At 33.7% G+C, this 18,586-nt stretch overlaps 2 protein-coding genes across 2 annotated transcripts; one reads left to right on the top strand and one right to left on the bottom strand.

Annotated features, from left to right (window-relative positions):
- Positions 1 to 286: 286 nt before the first annotated feature.
- Positions 287 to 16,982, top strand: LOC120114896 (UV-B-induced protein At3g17800, chloroplastic-like). Its single transcript, XM_039135673.1, has 7 exons — positions 287 to 532; positions 773 to 1,077; positions 1,149 to 1,976; positions 10,420 to 10,429; positions 12,917 to 12,928; positions 15,375 to 15,383; positions 16,971 to 16,982. The coding sequence occupies exons 1-3, from the start codon at positions 419 to 421 to the stop codon at positions 1,972 to 1,974; spliced, it is 1,245 nt and encodes a 414-aa protein (XP_038991604.1). The 5' UTR covers positions 287 to 418; the 3' UTR covers positions 1,975 to 1,976; positions 10,420 to 10,429; positions 12,917 to 12,928; positions 15,375 to 15,383; positions 16,971 to 16,982.
- LOC120114895 (T-complex protein 1 subunit zeta 1-like) lies at positions 4,142 to 8,732 on the bottom strand. Its single transcript, XM_039135672.1, has 14 exons — positions 8,435 to 8,732; positions 8,062 to 8,197; positions 7,634 to 7,785; positions 7,492 to 7,539; positions 7,320 to 7,412; positions 6,956 to 7,062; positions 6,189 to 6,303; positions 6,002 to 6,088; positions 5,515 to 5,719; positions 5,303 to 5,397; positions 5,016 to 5,084; positions 4,827 to 4,934; positions 4,607 to 4,725; positions 4,142 to 4,406 (listed from the first exon to the last, which is right to left on the bottom strand). The coding sequence occupies exons 1-14, from the start codon at positions 8,630 to 8,632 to the stop codon at positions 4,331 to 4,333; spliced, it is 1,608 nt and encodes a 535-aa protein (XP_038991603.1). The 5' UTR covers positions 8,633 to 8,732; the 3' UTR covers positions 4,142 to 4,330.
- Positions 16,983 to 18,586: the final 1,604 nt, after the last annotated feature.

Raw genomic sequence — 18,586 nt, 5'->3', positions numbered from 1 at the left:
CCGTTATTTTTTAAGTTTTTTTTTATCAAAATTAAAAAAAAAATGAATCGTCACCGATCAACATCTTCAAATCCTTCCCCTTTAACTCTTTGGTTAAATCAGAGTGTTTAGAGATTAGCATTCTAAAAACAAGAGATGTGATGAAATTAAAGGGGTTGAATTGTAATTATATTTAGAATAATCATGAAATTTTATCACAAATATTAAATTATAAATTTCATTATAATAAAGGGATTAAAATCAGCATTAGACCAAAATGTCAAAAACCATTTGATCAGACCAACAGACGACAATTGCAAAACAATCGACTCACAGTCCCAACACAAAAAACAAAACCACTAATCTCCTTCGATTCTCATCAACTCATCAAGATAAAGTTTTTCATTATATTCGTAAAAGATTTATCCTCTTCCCGAAAATGGAGGCAGCCGCCACCACTTTGTTCGGTTCTTCTTTATATCTACATCCACCTTCAAGCTCCGTTGCTAAATCGGCCGTTTTCGCCGCCGGAACCCTCCCCTCCTCGATTAAGGTTTCAAATTACTTACTAGTTTCTTTTATTTTTGTTGTTATATCAATATATCTTTACCCATTTTGGGTCTTTCATATATTTGCGTGAATTTTTATTTCTGTTTCGCATTATGTGAAATTAACGAGGGAAGGGAAGATTTTGATACTTGTGGATGGAAACCCACCAACCGTGGAACACATTTCTCTGCTGATTTTGAATTTGTTTTTGTTTTTTTTAATGCGTATCAATTCATTGCTGCAGCATTATTGTTCTCTAGCTTGTTCAAGATCATGGGATAAAAGAAGGGTTTTGGGGAGTAGGAGAGGAATGGCTGTAAGGGCATCATCATCATCTTCGTCTCCTGATTCGACTGACCCATCTGCTCCAATTGCACCCCATAGGATGGAGTCTCCAATTGGGCAGTTTTTGTCTCAAATCTTGATAAGCCATCCACATCTTATGCCTGCAGCGGTCGAGCAGCAGCTCGAACAGCTTCAAACCGAGTGGGATGTTGAGCGAAAGAAGGAAGTACCATATGCTTCAGGGACGGACTTGGTGTTGCATAGGTTGGTGATTCATCTTACTGTGTATTCATAACCGGACATATATATCTCATGGAAAAGGTTTGGCTTTACAGGAGAATCGCTGAGGTTAAGGCAAATGAGCGAAATAAAGCTTTGGAGGAAATCCTCTACGCATTGGTTGTACAGAAGTTTATGGATGCCAATGTTACTTTGGTGCCTGCAATAACTCCCTCCTCTATGGATTCTTCAGGTCGAGTGGATACGTGGCTGAGCCAAGAAGACAACCTTGTGCTACTTCACTCGCCAGAGGCCAATGAGATGATCCAAAACCATCTATCTCTCATTCTGGGAGATCGAGCGGATGATTTATCATCTGTTGCACAGACTAGTAAACGCTTGATTGGGCAGGTGTATGCTGCGTCGGCAATGTATGGGTACTTCCTGAAGCGGGTTGACCTGCGATTTCAGCTGGAGAAGACCGTAAAAATCCTTCCAAATACCCCAGATGCCGAGGGAAGTAGTATAGAGCTAGTTGTGAGAGAGGAGATGGGACCTGCAGGGGACCATCAAGCTGTTCCGTCGTGCCCTGAAGTCTCATCTTGGTCTGGTATCATCAGTCCTGAAGAGTACGCTAACTTGGTAAAGCCCTCTCGGTTACGGACTTACGTGATGTCCTTTGATGGGGAGACACTTCAGAGATTTGCTACGATTAGATCGAAAGAAGCTGTCAGCATTATTGAGAAGCACACAGAGGCCCTATTTGGAAGACCCGGCACTGTTATTACTCCTCGAGGGACTGCTGGTTCTTCCAAGAACGAGCGTATTAAGATTAGCTTTGGTGGTTTGAAGAGGCTTGTTTTGGAGGCTGTCACTTTTGGTTCTTTTCTATGGGATGTTGAAAGCTTCGTAGACTCAAGGTACCATTTTGTTATGAATTAGCTACTTCCAATAACATCCCTACTTTCAATACCATTTTGTTATGAATTATTCTGTATGTATTTATATTTTGCTGTTGGAATTTGCATCTTGTCACGTAATGCATCTAAACGAATCGTCTCATTAAACCCCGTTTAGAATGTAACAATCACAGGTACACACAAAAATAGTAAAGATTCGAACCATGATCTGGGATTGCATTGCAACTCATATAGGCTGAGATTATGTTCATTATTTTTCAATATATTAATCATAAACTTTCACATACAACAGTCGTATCTACAAATGATGATTAAGTTTATATTAAATAGTAGTAATGAACACAATTCAAATGTTCGTCGAGGTACATTTGATGTCAAAATTTTCTTAAACTGCATATTCTAATGTATAACAAGATGGAATCCTCAATTGATTGTTGTGTTGTATGGCTGAAGAAACGGTTTCCTTACACTCCAAGTATGCAAAATGGTGCGTAAACATCGTAGAAGGCAATGTGGGGTGGTGTCGAAAAAGATTATCTCAACCTGTTCTGAATAAATTTTAAAACCAATTAATATCATATATAATAGCTACTACTATTATTTAAAAAAATGGTGTTAAAAAAAAGGAGAAAAAAAAAATACCGACCAGCATTGGCGAGGAAGGATCTTAAACAAAACCATCTAGCGTCAATTTGTCTAAGGAAAGGACTCGGTTGAGCCTCTGCATCACCCCTATAGTCATGGTTGCCCAGAACTGTATGGAATTGCGTAATCAGTCATTAACGTAGATCAACATATAACATGGAATACAATGAAAATGCATGAATTATTAAGTCGGAGTTACCGCTGAACCATGGGGTTTGCAGGCTCCTGTATTTGTAAGCGTTGGTGAAAGACTGTCAAAATGTTGGGTCGTGTTGGCTGTTCAACCCATTGTCATAGAAATTATCTCCCGTTGACACTACAAAATCGATGTCCAGCTTTGCTCTGATCTTTCCCATCTATATGTAGTTTACGACCGGTCATTGAATTATATGATGATACGTCGATTCTCGAAATGATACCTGGAAGTGGAAGATGGTAAAGAACGAATTACTTGGCATGTGATTGGTTAAACACCCCTTTTCTGCCCCAATCTCCGACCACCAAAATGCTAAGGTAGTCGTCGTCGTCGACGCCTTTGCTGCTGCTGCAGCAGTTGCCGGGTCTGGATTGCACCGTCAAATTCAATCTCTCGAGCTCTGCTGATACGTATATTTGACTTGCAAAGCACAACATATAAATGATCCTCAACATAAACCACTGATGGCATTGGCATTGATCACCTATTTCTCGTTTTTTTTTTTAACTTGCTTAAAGAATTGATGCTTTTCAATGCCAACGCCTGGGGTTTGTATTAGTTAACATGCTTTTGCCATTGCAAATGACTCAAACCAAAGTAGTCTCCATTTCCCAGAGCAAAGGGCTGGCAATGGCTGGAAACCGAATATACGAAGGTGGAGATGAACATTACAGCGATGGACTCATGCAAACCCATGAATATTCCGCTGTCTTCTTGCAGCCGTTTGTTTCTGTTAATAGTTTCTTAACAATTTACCAATTCCTATATTTTAGCCTTGAATTTTCGTCTGTTTTTCTTTTGTTAATTGTTTCTTCTCTTTTACGAATTTAAGGTAAATTTCAGAAATATTCTAATTATTAATCCTTTTACTTGTAAAGATTTTAATAATAATTATGCAGATCAACTTTAATTGTAATAATGCATGTACGTTATTTGTAATTATATATCTTATAAATCAGCATTCTAGTACTATACTAAAATTTATTTGATAAAATTAATGACCTAATGATTTAGTTAAATAAGACAAAAACTCCTTTAAGATTTTATAAGAAGCTTTCATGTTATTTGCTTCTCTACATATAAATTACTTGAATATGATAAATATACATAGACATTACATTAATACAATAATTTATTTTCAAAACTTAAACTGATAAGCAGGAACCATTGTAAACAGTATCATATATACATTCCTTGAATATAACCTTACCAAGCACTAGTCTTGCATTATGTTCTGAAAATCTTATTTTAAAAAATAACCTTATATTACATGGAACCAAACGGACATGTTCAAATGACACTTAAAAATTCAAATTCAAACCATTAAGATTTAATTAAGAAAAAAGGTTTGGGGAAAAAGAACAACTTGTTCATACTAAAACACAAACAAAATGGAAATTTCCTCCAAAACAGATCATGAAGACATGATCCATTTTAGTGTAGGAATAGGATGCACTACAAAATCTTCCATTGAACATGATGGCAAAAGCTAGAATGTATTTAACACAAGCCACACGAATAGAGTAAAAGGACAGGCCTATGTTGGTTTTCGCATGTTCCTGCCGGCTCGAATCACTTCATCCACCAACAGCAACTGTGAAGCAATTACAGGCCTGTAAAACAAAGTACCTCCCTTGTTTCAGAGTACAGAACAAACTACTTCTTAAGCTTTATGTATTAAACACGCAATCACCAAATGGAGGAAATTGGTGAAAATGGAAATATACATGTCAACAACGGCAAAATACAAAAGAACCAAGGTGCGGCAAATGAGTGCATTTCTAAACTACAAGTAGAAAATGGTTTTACGTACCCTGAGTTTATAATTTGGCGTTTAACAGAGTAGTTATCAAATATACCCTCCATTTGGGGGTCCATAGGTTCTCCTGTTTGATGGTTTAGGCCCACAACGTTGCCTCTGTCATGCTCCCCCTGAATCAACAGTCAAAGACAATTGCTCCACTTAGCATTTTCTTCAGCTTCTAGTTACGAGATGGGTCAAAATGAACAACAGACAAAATAAGTAGTAGTACCGTAAGACCAATTATGACATCCTGAGTGTCAAGCCCAGCATTTTCAGCAAGAGTCTTTGGCACCACAAGAAGGGCATCTGCGAATGCTTCAACACCTAATTGGGCACGCTATTCCGAATTTATAAACATTAGAAATATTTCAGAAGTCATTTCACTAATTGTAAACAGGGAAATATGCCAGAGACATACCCCTTGAACAGTTTTCTTTACTTCATTAATTAGGTATTGTCTTGCAGCAACTTCAAAAGCTCCCGCACCCTGAAGCAAACGATATATTCATTTACCAGAAAATGTCATGAAAGGTTGCACTGTGTAAGATTCAAACCAAAATAATTCTGTCTCAACCTATGGCTTTATAGTTAAATTAAGTTCAAGGGGTGCCTGCAGCTTTCATTTCCTATCTTAGACTGAGGCTAATGTGAAGATGTGGAATATGAGCTACATTGCAAATAAAATTCTAAACAAGCAAAACTCACTAATACAACTGCTTCATCTTCAATGGTATTCTTAACGGCTCGAAGCCCATCACGAACAGCATCCTTAATTTGGGCAATTGTATGGTCATTAGGCCCTGTATTATTGACAAGAGCATGATTAGCATATAAACAGCTAGTTAAATGTTCCATAAGTGGTACCAATCATATAGTTATTAAATTTGTACACATTAATTAAAAACAGTTCCACGTACCTTTTATCAAAATTGTACATGAATGGGGATGTCTTACATTTTCCACAAATGTATACTTATCTTCCCCAAGGACATGCTCATAAACAAGTCCTGCCCAGCCAAGACAATCAGGGGTTAAATCATCAACAGAATTTACAGCTTCTCCTCCACAAGCCAAAACAAGCCTTTCCATATTTCTTCTCTTTGCTCTTCTGAGTGCAATGATCTGCAAAACCACAAATCAGCAAATTGAACTAAATAACAGGTGAGATAAACTTTAACAAAAACCAAAAAAAATAAAATTCATTAATATAGGCAACACTTCAGCAGAAGGAAAATTTTCATAATCGCATCAGTCTTATATCTGATGTTTCCTCATCTACACCGAAGAAAAATAGATAAACTGCAGCACTTGTAAGAAAGCTATACACATCTACCAAAGAGCAAGATATTATGAAGATTCTATAAGTGGGTATAGGGATTGAAAGAACAAAAGCCAATTGCTTACCCCTGCTTGTTGAAGAAGATGCAAAGAAGGGGGATCAATACCCTTTTGATTGATAACAACAAAGTTGTTTTCAGTTCCCGCACAAACCTACAGATGGCCAAGAGGAGTAGGAATATCGTACGAATTTATATATACCTGCTACAGCAATGCCACAATTACAATGGGTACGTGAGGCATAAAAGGCTACCTTATTTTTTAGCTCAATAATCTTTTTGACTCTTTCATCAACTGAGCGCCTTTCAGCTGCAATCATTGCCTCTCTCTGCTCAGCATTTGAATAGAAAAAGCCTGCATTTATTTCACTGAGGGCTAAAATATTAGTTACATGATGGCAATCACAACAACATATATCCACATTGAGGATAACCAAAGAAATGCAGTGGCAGACACCAAATGAGAAGTTTAGCACAAGGGAGATCATATTTCCATGAAGGAATATTTAATATCATCATTCACTACAGATACATAAAAGAATAACAAACCTAGTGTTCACAAACCAACCAGTGCCCCTCTCTATAACCAGAAATCACCATCCCAGTAGTGAATTTCATATTGGTATGCTTGTTGAGAATTCGTGAACACTACCGATCCAATTCAATAAAAATATTGATCCCAGTAATATATAGTTCACTATAAAATTATTGACCATTAGGCATTAATAAACTTCAAAGTTATTCATTTAGAATTATGTGTTTATAAAAACACAAATATTATATATAGAAGTTCTAGAAAACATTGTACATTCCAATATTGTATATTTGTATTTTGTTCCTACTAAATGAACCGAAGAACACTACCCCTGTTGAATTACATTTTATAGAAGTAGTGAATTGCATTCCAGTTTTCATTCCTTGTACTGAATGGATCTGCAAACCAGGTAACATTGTGCCCCCTCCCCTTGAACCCCTCACATCACGAAAAAAAATGGAGTTAAAGACATGCTCATATATGTACCTTTTCTCATATTCCAATGATACGTTACATGTCAAAATGTAACAATTTTCTGCTCTTCGCTTCATATCCGGATGCCTAGACCCATGGTCCAATACTAATCCCTCCACCTAGGGAACCAGAAAAAGTAAACATAAAAAGCTGCATATAGAAACAGACCAACACATGCACACACATACCAAAAACAAATTAGAAACAAAACAGAGGTATTCAAGCCCATGCCAAGCACAGCCAAAATATGAGAAACCGCTTCACATCATCCCAGGCGAAGCCATTTGAATGAGGCGATGATTTAAACAAGAGCACAAGCATTGAGGAAGGTGGGATACGTACAATGCAAGATCAAAGGAAGGAAATATAAACATACCAGCCGCGTGTCTATATCAAACTTATGTCGCATGTGCATTATTTCCACCATAAAGAGATCAATAGGCTCATCTGGTTTTCGGATACCGACCACCTGCAAAACCAAATAAAAGTTCATGTAATCGAAGTGTTAAAAGAAAAAAGGGGTAGAAACAAACAATTTTCCCACTTACAGCATTAACAACTATGTCTGTCAGTTGATCTGCCAATCTTTCATACAACTGTGTGAGAATACAAATGATCAATCATATAAACTAGATGTCACTGAAAACAGATAAGATAGTAAAAGTGAAAGGGTAGAAAACTGGAAAATACCTTAGTCCTAAGTGTGGTTCTGGCAACCATTTTCAGGATATCCTTATCTGGTTCAGAAGCCATCACAACAGGAGTCTTAAACTTCTCAAGGAACTGAAGGGTAGCTCTTTTGGCAATTTCAAAACCATCCACCAGAACACGTGGATGCATCCCTAAACGAGAAAAGGAAGTATATATGAATATGTATGTGTGTGTATATACATGCAGAAATGCTATGTCATGAGCTTGAACTAAAGAATCTTACTAAAGTCCTGTCCTCCTGATCTTAAATTCCTAACAAAGACAAGATTACAGCCAGTAACATGACTGAAAAAACTGCTCTGATTATCTCAACGCCATCCAACTAAAAATGATCCATAAATCTAATACAAAAGTGCAGAGTGAGCAGTTCTTTAACATGGACTCGAATCAGTCTTACGAGTCCTAACCTTCATCAATGTAACGCTCGGATTGCTTCATTAGCTCTCCAATGAAGAGTACAGTAGATGTAGTTCCATCACCGCTGGCGTCATCTTGTGCAACAGCTGTCCTTGCTATCATAATAGCAGTCGGGTTTTGAATTTGCTGAAACATTTTCCAATCAAACAAATTCAGTAAATAGTACTAAATCAACCATTTCATTTCTCAAACATGAAAAATCTTAATCCCCCTAACTAATTAATTATTTAACATTCTTTCAGAAATAGCATAGACATTTAAATCTGGTGTAGAAAATGAAATCTTCTCGAATCATACAAAGAACAAGAAGAAGGGAAAAACAAGAAAAAGTAGCTAGAAAATTTTCATGAAAAGGGAACGAACCATTTCTTTCAAGAGAGTGTTTCCATCTTTGGTGAGCTTGATATCACCAGCACCACCAACAAGCATCTTGATGGTGCCTTTAGGTCCCAGATTTGTTTTGAGAACATCTTGCAACCCCTTGGCGGCGTTGATGTTCATGTGCAGCGCCGCCGATTTGTTGAGAACTTCGGCATTAGGGTTCAACACTCGAAGCGACATCGTATGCTAGCCTTTCTTTTCCAAAAAACGAAGTCGAGGCAAATTCTGAGAGAGAGTGAATTTTCTGCAAAGAAGAAATTGAAAGCTTGGAATGGTATTAGGGCTTCTAATATCTAATAAGCATCTAACTAAGAGGCCTACAAGTCAAACTCAAGCCCAAAGTATTTTGAGACCTACTAAATCCACAATTCAAAGTTTTACAAATGAATTTGGGTTAATTCCATAATATGTCCCCAACCTATTACTTGGATCTAACATTTGTCTCTGAACTTCAATACAACCTAATTGAATCCTTAAACCGCTAGTATTGTCTAGCGGAATTTTTTTCGTCACTCTAATCATCAATTTATATATTAAATATCAAATTGAATTTGGAACGAAGCATAGTAAAATTACATGGATCAAACTGTAGTAGATAAACCTGTATTTAAATTTGATCTATCTATTTCGAATATAATTCACATCAAATTTATTCTAGAATTTAATTAATATCCAAATTAATAGTTACGTCAGGGAATAATCTAATTGATGTCATATTTGATGCTTTCAAAAATATTGTGAGTTTGAGATAACATCGACTCTAATCATAATTTAAAAGTGTCTAGCGGAGTCAATCCATTAATTTTCGACAAATTTTAAATCTAATCATAAATTTACCTAGGAAAAAGAAGTACTCCCAATGGATATATAATCCACGGCCTAAAGAAAAATGAAAGAACAATATGAATAGTTGACCAACTGGCCAGATGTGCATGCTCTCGTCAATCCATCATTGAATTCATTTATTGTTGTTATTAGACATCTTCCATAATCAGAATTATCAACCAAATAAATTAAATAACTAATAACTCTTCATACAAATTTAAAAAAAATAAATCGTAATTACCTTTACAATCATCATCTCTCTTGTTGTTCATCAGCGAGTCTAGTTTTAATCTCCACACATACATAAATCTTATATAAAATTACTCTAATACAATTTATGTTCATTTTATAGTCAATAATAATTAATTTTGTTTGTGGTGATTTATATATGATATTTGTAATTGTCGGTTCTTATATATATATATATATATAGCACCGAATTTTGTGTATGGAATGAAGATATGCTGATAGAGTGGGGGGAAAGGAAATATACAGTGATCTATTTTGAGTGTATTGACTATTGAGAAAACGAGAGATCAGCTGTGGGTGAAAGAGGCTTCGTTGAACTGTCATTTTCCTCTCTATGTATGTGTATACTAATTATCTTCTTTTGTCATTCACTTCTCTTTATATGTATGTATGTATATACTAATTATCATATTATTATTGCAATACCACTCTTCTCTATATATGCACTATGTCTCCAAATTTCATTTTCTTTGACCATGAATCTGTGTCTGTTCCTCCTCTTATTAGGTTCTCTGAAAACCGTTTTCTCTCGAGAAATAAAAGAACATGTCTTGTGAAAGGGATTTCAGTGACCAGTCTTTGAATCCGACTCTTGATCTATCACTCCACATTAGCCCTTCCAACAGTGTTTCTTCCTCGATTTTCACCGCCACAAATGAGCCTGGTTATTCTTTCGAACAATCACTCACCCGTCGCCGAACCTTAACTGTCGACCATCCCTCTTATCGTTGTCTCAATCCCCCTAAATCCATAAATTCAAACTTAATTCCCTACACCTAATATCCTAATCTCTAACCCTAGCATGAACCAAACAACCTCAATAGTAAAAGAATTATTGTTATTCCTTGAGGTTTCAGGTTCGAGCATCAAGAATGCAGATGTATGAGGGTTCAATGTTAAATGGTTGAGTTGTACTTATCCTAGATTAATAATAATAAAAAATATCTAACCCTAATCCCAAATTTATCATTCTCACCTTAAGTTAAATTTAGATATTATGGGACGATAGAGGGTTCTAAACGCAACTGAGGATGATAGAAATTTTGTACGCATGTGAGGGAGTTACGTAGGCAAGAGTGGGGAAGATTTTTTTTCTTAAAAAAATATTTTAATTTTTTTAATAAATAAAATTTTAATATATATATATATATGATACATATCAAATAACGGTCAAATTTAACGACCGTTACTGTATAGGTACCTAAAAGTGTAACGTCAGTAACATTAGGCACCTAAAATTAACTTAGGGTATAATTTGAGCACTTATTTTTGCATTAAGCCAAAATATAAACATGATACGTGTTACTTAACGATTTTTTTAACGGTTTTTATTGCGTAGACACTTAAAAGTATAACAAAGAAAACATTAGACACTTATTTTTAACGAAAAATCCTTTAAACATATATAATTAACTTAGGGTATAGTTTGAAAACTTATTTTTGTTTAAGCTTAAAATTATTCTTATGACGTTATAAATAATAATAAGTTTTGATAAATTTAAAGATAATTATTTAAAAATTTTAATAACCATTTTATAAACATTTAAAAGTTTTATTGGTAAGAAATATATTTTTATCATAATTTATAGATATTTATGAACTCTACCTTCAATTTTATAGTTTACAATCTTCCTCGGCAATCATAACTCATAACATCACAATAATTATATATTATTTGAAAAAATAAACAATATTTAATGGGTCAATTATCCATTTCATACATGAACTATACTCAATTCTCAGTTTCATTTATAATGTTTAAAAATTTTCGATTATATACATGGTGTTTTCTGCCATTAACGAGTGCACTCATTTCCGTCACGGAAGATGATGTGGAACTCCATGACCGTTAACGAGCTAACACGTGGCCAATTAGAAAAAAATTGACTTTTTTACCTATTTTCCATGTGGATTAAACGGTCTGATTTTTTCCCTATTTGCAACGGGATTTTAAATTGCATTTTTTCCACGTAGATTAAACGGGTCTCCTTTCTTCTAACCTTTGTTCATTGGAGAGAAGTTCCATGATTTGAGTTCAGTTGAATAGGAGAGAAGTTCAGATCACCCACTTGGATTTCTTTCAAATTGAGTTTTTAAATAATTAGGGATAGGGTTTTTACGCAAGAGTGAGGTTTCGTTGTAGGTGGGGAAATTTCTAAATTCTAAAAAAGGGTTTAAAATGAGTGAGGTTATTCATCTTCACATTTAATTTGAGGTAAATACCCTCTATCTAAATTTTGATAATGCATTCAATTTTTTTAGTGTTTTTTTTTTTGTTATTTGATTTTGAAGAGTGGTTTGAGGTTCTTTGTTATTCGAATGGGTATTAGTATATTAGATTTTTCAACGGCTTTAAATTGTTTTAATTTTGGTAATATTTTTTAATATTCTTTGTCGTTTTGATTGATTGCAGAGAGTGACTAGTCTTGCTTTTAGAGATTCAATTTAATGGAGATTTGGGGAAAGAAACTGAATTGCAGAGAATATTTTGAAAGTGTAAGTATTGATTTATTTTATTCTTCATATTTTCAATAGAAATGTTTAAAAATTGTATATTGAGTTAAATTTGTCTCTTATCATGTATATTTCTTTGTTAAGAACCCAAATTTAGAATATGTTGGTGGAGATGAGGTTCAGTGGGCTATTGACAAAGATTTATTAAGTTATTTTCAATTAATTGACTTGGCATATAAGACTGGTTATAAAGCAGTAATGTGGTTTAACTATTTGGTACCAGGAGATACTTTAAAGGATGGGCCTATAGTTTGTTATGATAATGCATCTTTCAAGACTATGATTTCATATAATAAGAAAGGGGTACTGCATGTGTATGTTGAACATAAAGTGGATATCCCAAAATATGTAGATGAAGACTAATTAAGTCTAGAAAATAAGATGTTGTCTAAGTCACATGTTGGTGGTACATGTGATAATGCTAGTGGACCTAACAACTGTGTAAGTGAGACAACAAAAGTTGGTGGGTTTCATATGTTGAATTAAAAAAGTATTTAATTGATGCAAAAGTTAGTGGCTTTAGTAAAGTTGGTGGGTTGAGACAATGGGCTTGACAGACATTGAAGTAGGGATAGAGAAAAGTTTGAGGCAAAATCTCAGACTGAGCTTGAGGTTGAGAAGTCTAAAACTGAGAGTGTTGAAGATAAGGCTGAGAAGTTTAAAGCTGAGGTGAGGGTGCTATGGGTGAGGCTGAAAGTGAGACTAATAACTCTGCTGACAATAACGGTTTAAGTTTTATTTTGTCACAGAGACATGGTTATAGATCTGATGATGATGAAATTAGGGGAATAGGGGAAGTTTGTTTTAAGTTCTATGAGAAGTAAAATAGGAAGAAGCTGTCAAGTGATGATGTATATAGGGAGCCCATTTTTTAAGATGTTGCAACTGGTCAAGCCTCAAATGTGAAAATAATGATAGGGTTGATAAGGAATATAGGGTTGTTAACAATGGAGAAGACACAAATTATATTAATTCATCAGATGTTGGATGTTATGAAAGTAGGAAGATGCATAAGTTGTTTATAAGAAAAGTAACAAGGTATTTTATAACCCTTGTGATCCAATCCCTAGTTTAACTCTTGGTTTGATTTTTTCTAGCACATGGTAATTCAAAGATACCTTAGTTAACTATGTCGTGTCAAAAAGGTTTGATTATAAGCTTGTGAGAAATGAGCGTGACAAGGTTAGTGCAAAATGCAAGGTGAATAGTTAAATTGGGAGATCTATACCTCTATTAACAACAATGATGGGTTCTTTAAGGTTAAAAAGCTTATTAGTCAGCATGATTGTTCAATAACCTTAAAAAACTCAAAGGCAAACTACAATTTTATAGTTAAACACTTTTTTAAAAAATGAGGATCATATCAAAGTTAACTTTGCAAGAGTTGTAACGTTTGGCTAAGGATGAGTTAAATGTGGATGTTCCTATCAATTTATATAGTAAAGAAAGGATGTGGGCAAATAATGAGATTAATGGAAGGGTTGTATATGAGTTTGACAAGTGGTTTGACTATGTTGCAGCTTTAAGGTAAGATGACCCAAATTGCAATGTAGATCTAATGGTTGTGAGACCCAGTCTCAATCACCCTAAGATCTTTAGAAGGTTTTATATCTGTTTGGATGCAGCCAAAGAGGGCTTCAGAAACTATTGTAGGCCAATTATCAACAAGATGATTGCTTTTTGAAATGTCATTTTAATGGAGAATTACCGAGGGCTGTTAAAAGAGATACAAATGACCAAAATTATCCAATAGCTTGGGTTGTTGTAGAAGTTGAGTCATAAGAATCATGAGATGATTTTTGGAGAACTTGAAGTTTGGTTTCTATTTAGATGATGGTTCAGGGTTTACTATAATAAGTGATATGAAAAAGGTAAATGATCAAACTTTATATTATGTAAATCATTAACATTTTCTAAAGTATCTAACCTTTTACTATAATTTTATTTTCTGAATACAAGGTTTAACTGAAGAAACCAAAATAGTTTTGCCAGCTGTTGAGCATCATTTATGTGCAATACACTTTTATGCTTATTAGAAAAAAACTACAAGGGCAGTGATTTACAGAAACTGTTTGGATTTTTTTTAAGAGCACCAATGAAGGTGATTTCTATCATCATGCATCTAGATTGGGTGAGTTGTAGGGTAAAGCTTTAGAGGAATTTTTATTAAAAGCTCTAATATACTGGTATAGTGTTTTTTTAATAGTTTCTCATAGTGATGTAGTTGATAATAATTATGATGAAGCATTTAATGTTGTTATTTTGCAATCAAGGTTCATGTTCATAATATCCATGTTTTAGTACATTAGGCACTATATAATGAATATGATTAAGGAAAACAATAAAAAAACTATGTCTTGAAAATCAATGTTTGAACCTAAAATCATGGGAAAATTTCAAGTCAATAAGAAGTTGAGTTCTTACTATCATGTTACTTGGATTGGTTCTGATGGATATGAAGTAGTGTGGGGGTAAGATACTTATGTTGTTGACATGAAAATAAGAAATGTTCTTGTAAGGCATGAGATTTAACTGGTATACCATGTCCTCATGTTATATGTGTCATTTTATTTAGAAATGAGTTAATTGAGGATTATGAGTTTCATTTGTACAAGAAAGAAGTTAATAAGCATCTTTATAGTTGTGTCCTTCTTGCATTACCTGGTGATAAGTTCTGGACGAGGACAAATTTGGGTCCTCTAAAGCCACCCATTGAGAATAAAATGTATGGGAGATCGAAAAAGAAGAAAATGCATGAACCATGTGAAAGCAGTTATGGGTCAAGATTATCTAAAAGAAGATTAAGACAAAAGTGTCAACTATGTTTCGAACAAGGACATAACTCAAGTAAATGTCCTACTAAACAACAACCTCAACAAGCAATATCAACACAACAGGCAATAACACCAACACCACAACAGACAACAACATTAAATATATGTAAAATAAGCCTTCCACCTATTTTTTACATGCTGCCAGTAATTCTCTCTATTAAATGTGTATTGATATTTTGTTTTTACATGTTTTTTTTTTTAAATTTCAATAGGTTGAAAATGAGACCTCTCTATTTAATGTGCACTAATATTTTGTTTTTACATGTTTTTTAAATTTCAATTTAGGTTGAAAATGAGATCTTTCCACATAGTCCTAGTCATTCTCCAATTCACCAACATGTTCCACCATCAAATACTACTGGCAATGATAAGGGTAAAAACAAAGCAGCTGAAGAACAACCTAGAACTCAACCTACAAGGCCAAAGTGGTAATGTCAATATGCAACATTAACACAACAGGCATCATCAACAACAACACAACCTAGAGCTAAACCTACAAGGCCAAAGAGGTTACAGAAGAGGAAACAACCATGGAAGTGGATGCATTGTCCCTTTGAATATTGTGTTAAACTCTGTTTAAGGAGCTAGTAAATGAACTGTCCTTTATCATATTTTTTAAAACTTTACTTTGGGAGACAATTATAACTTTATATATTTTGGTCAACTTTATGTATTTTATAAAATCTTGAATGGAAATATGGTCACCTTTATATAATTTGTTCAATCTTAAACGAAAATTTTGGTCAACTCTGTTGAAGGTTAACAATGCAATATAAAGAAGAACATTTCATAAACAACTAAAATAATATAATGAAGGTTAACATATTTAGTATTGTAAATTTGCAATAGATGTATAATAAAGAATATTTCATAAACATCAAATTGTTTAAGTACACCAACCTTTTACAACTAAAACTAGCTTCAGGTTAACAAGTACATAAAAGTACACCATGAAAAACAACTAAAACAACCTTGTTGATAAGTGCTTTATTTGGTTAATATTTTGCTTTTAAATTGCTCCTTAATCATTGGTTTTTGTGGCTTATTTGTTTGTTAAATCAGATCAAAATAATTGGAGTTTAAAATTAACTGATGCACTTTGGCATATCGAACCGCTTATAAAGGTCCCATTGGGATGTCACCATACCGGCTTGTTTTCTGTAAATCATGCCATTTACCGGTTAAGTTAGAACATCAGGCTTATTGGGCTGTTAAACAATATAACATGGACATGGATGCGGTTGGTGAAGCTCGAAAATTACATATTCAAGAACTTGAAGAAATCCTAAAAAATGCCTATGACAGTGCTCGAATATTTAAAGAAAAAACAAAAAGAATTTCATGATGATCGAATTTCTTTTAAAACATTTTCTGTAGGTCAAAAAGTATTGTTATTTAACTCGAAATTTAAACTTTTTGTAGGAAAACTCAAGTGAAAATGGCTTGGACCATTTACAGTGACTCAAGTATTTCCTTACGGCGATGTTGAAGTTGAATATAACTCAGTAGTTTGATTTGAAGTTAATGGTCAAATATTGAAGCCGTAATATTAAAAATCTCTGGTTGGTCTAATCGAAGAAATCAATTTAAAGAAACCCGCAGTTTGAAAAATTAGGTCGTCGAGCTAATGATGTTAAACAAAGGCGCTTGATGGGAGGCAACCCATTTCGTTTTATTTTCTTTTTAAATTCGTTTTATTTTATTTTTAAATTCATTTTATTTTTAGCAAACTTTATTTCATTCTATTTATTTTATTTTATTTTATCAGATGCTTAATTTTATTTTATTTTTCAATATAATGAAGGTTAACATATTTAGTACTGTAAATTTGTAATAGATGTATAATAAAGAATATTTCATAAACATCAAATTGTTCAAGTACACCAACCTTGTACAACTAAAACTAGTTTCATGTTAACAAGTACATAAAAGTACACCATGTAAAACAACTAAAACAACCTTGTTGATAAGTGCTTTATTTGATTAATATTTTTTTTAAATTGTTCTTTAATCATTGGTTTTTGTGGCTTATTTGTTTGTTTTGATTCATTTTCTGTGTAGGACACTAGATTCTGGAGATTGCACTAAAATTATAGAATTTTGTAGTTTTTTTAATTTTTGGAATCAAAGCTGGATTAGTGGGTATGACTTTGGGCATGAAACATCTGACGTGGCGACGACGTCAGCACCTTCTAGAAGATCCAGTCAGCACTTCTAGAAGAAAGAATAGATCAGTCGCAAGTTTCTACAATTCAGATTTGAATTAAACTCATATTTTAGGATATTATTTTAAATAGTATATTTTATCTTATCTTTGTTTTATGTATTTTAGTTTAAATAGTTTTAAGTATTTTAATTAGGATTTTCTTCTTTAATTTAGGATTTATCTTTACATTGTTTTTAGGATTTTGAAGGCTATAAATACCCTTTCAGGGTAAGCCTAGAAACATATCTCTCAACAATTGAGAATTTACTCTTCTTCTTCTTCTCTCTAGCTTTATAAAATTCTCTCTTTTATTTCCTTTCAAGTTTTCGATTTTTTATTTTTATTTTAAAGTTTTTTTTTCAAATATGCTAAGTATGACTGTGGTAATGCTTACCTAATTTTCTTTTACGCCGAAGGCTAAAGCGAAGGCTCAATTCCAAACGTGAGAATTGTAAGCCAGATAAATCGCTTTAGATTTCTCTCTCTGTTTTTTGGGCTTATTTTCAAATCAAAACAATTTTTCAAAACAAAAAGTCGACATTGGTCTAGATGTTGTTATGGTTAACGTGGGAGGAATGATTGGCTTATTGAAGCACATTTGGCTTCCTAGGAACACACTTAGCAAAGTTTTTTGCTAAGAGAAAACTGTGATCGTAATCAGTTATTGTTGAAACAACATAATCCAAGTCGCCATCTTTTCGAGCCTTAACGTTTTTATATCTACAACATTGTTGTTGATTAGATCAATTCACAAACCGATATTGAAGATTGCACTTGGGTAATCGATATACAAAGCATAATCACAAGGATTTGTCCTTGTAGACAAGTAACCGGCTTGAATTCTAAAGTAAATATCTATTTCGATGATCCGAGGAAACTGAGTCAAAGCTAAAAGCGTGAGGTTACTTTTCACAATAAGTTTTCTTTTCAAACTCAAATTACTATTTTATTTTATTTATTATTTTATTATTTGTCTTTATCTTATTTTCAAACAGTCTTTCAAAATCTCCTTATTTTATCTTAGTCTTATTTCACCTTTTTTTTATTTTTTTATTTACTTTTAATCTTGAACTTCATCTCTATTCAAACTCTACCGTTCAAAAAAAAGATAATTAAATTAGAAGATGCATAATTTCTATGGGATCGACCCTTACTTTCCACTTGCTATATTTTCTTTATATTTCTTTTGGGATTATGGAATTATTTTGACGCGAAAACGACTCGTGTCACTTGTACACTACACCTTCGACACTTTCTAAGGTGAGCAATTATAATCTATCAATTACTCATGGAAAATAGTACACCAAAAACCGTAAACAACAATATCAAAAACTTGTACATACAAGCTTTACACTTGGCCTTCCTCAACTTCTCCTCCACCTCCAACAATTTTGAACCATTACTTACACAACAATCTCTTTTGTATTTCAGAAATACTTGAGCAACCTTCAACTCTCGATTCTCTCTTAACAACATGTTATTTTCTGTCATAACTTCGAGAAGAAT

The sequence above is a fragment of the Hibiscus syriacus genome, unplaced genomic scaffold (genome assembly GCF_006381635.1).
Source record: "Hibiscus syriacus cultivar Baekdansim isolate YM2019G1 unplaced genomic scaffold, ASM638163v2 tig00110253_pilon, whole genome shotgun sequence".
NCBI classification, from domain to species: domain Eukaryota; kingdom Viridiplantae; phylum Streptophyta; class Magnoliopsida; order Malvales; family Malvaceae; genus Hibiscus; species Hibiscus syriacus.
The sequence above is the reverse complement of the archived record's forward strand: the minus strand, read 5'-3'. Positions and strand labels throughout refer to the sequence as shown.

Excerpts from the sequence above, each read along its gene's own strand:
- LOC120114896 (XM_039135673.1), top strand. The coding sequence starts at position 419 with ATGGAGGCAGCCGCCACCACTTTGTTCGGTTCTTCTTTATATCTACAT. Across the intron at positions 533-772 it reads CCCTCCCCTCCTCGATTAAG|CATTATTGTTCTCTAGCTTG; the intron begins GTTTCAAATTAC and ends TCATTGCTGCAG. Across the intron at positions 1,078-1,148 it reads ACGGACTTGGTGTTGCATAG|GAGAATCGCTGAGGTTAAGG; the intron begins GTTGGTGATTCA and ends TTGGCTTTACAG.
- LOC120114895 (XM_039135672.1), bottom strand. The coding sequence starts at position 8,632 with ATGTCGCTTCGAGTGTTGAACCCTAATGCCGAAGTTCTCAACAAATCG. Across the intron at positions 7,540-7,633 it reads GAACCACACTTAGGACTAAG|TTGTATGAAAGATTGGCAGA; the intron begins GTATTTTCCAGT and ends ATTCTCACACAG. Across the intron at positions 5,085-5,302 it reads AAGATGAAGCAGTTGTATTA|GGTGCGGGAGCTTTTGAAGT; the intron begins GTGAGTTTTGCT and ends CGTTTGCTTCAG.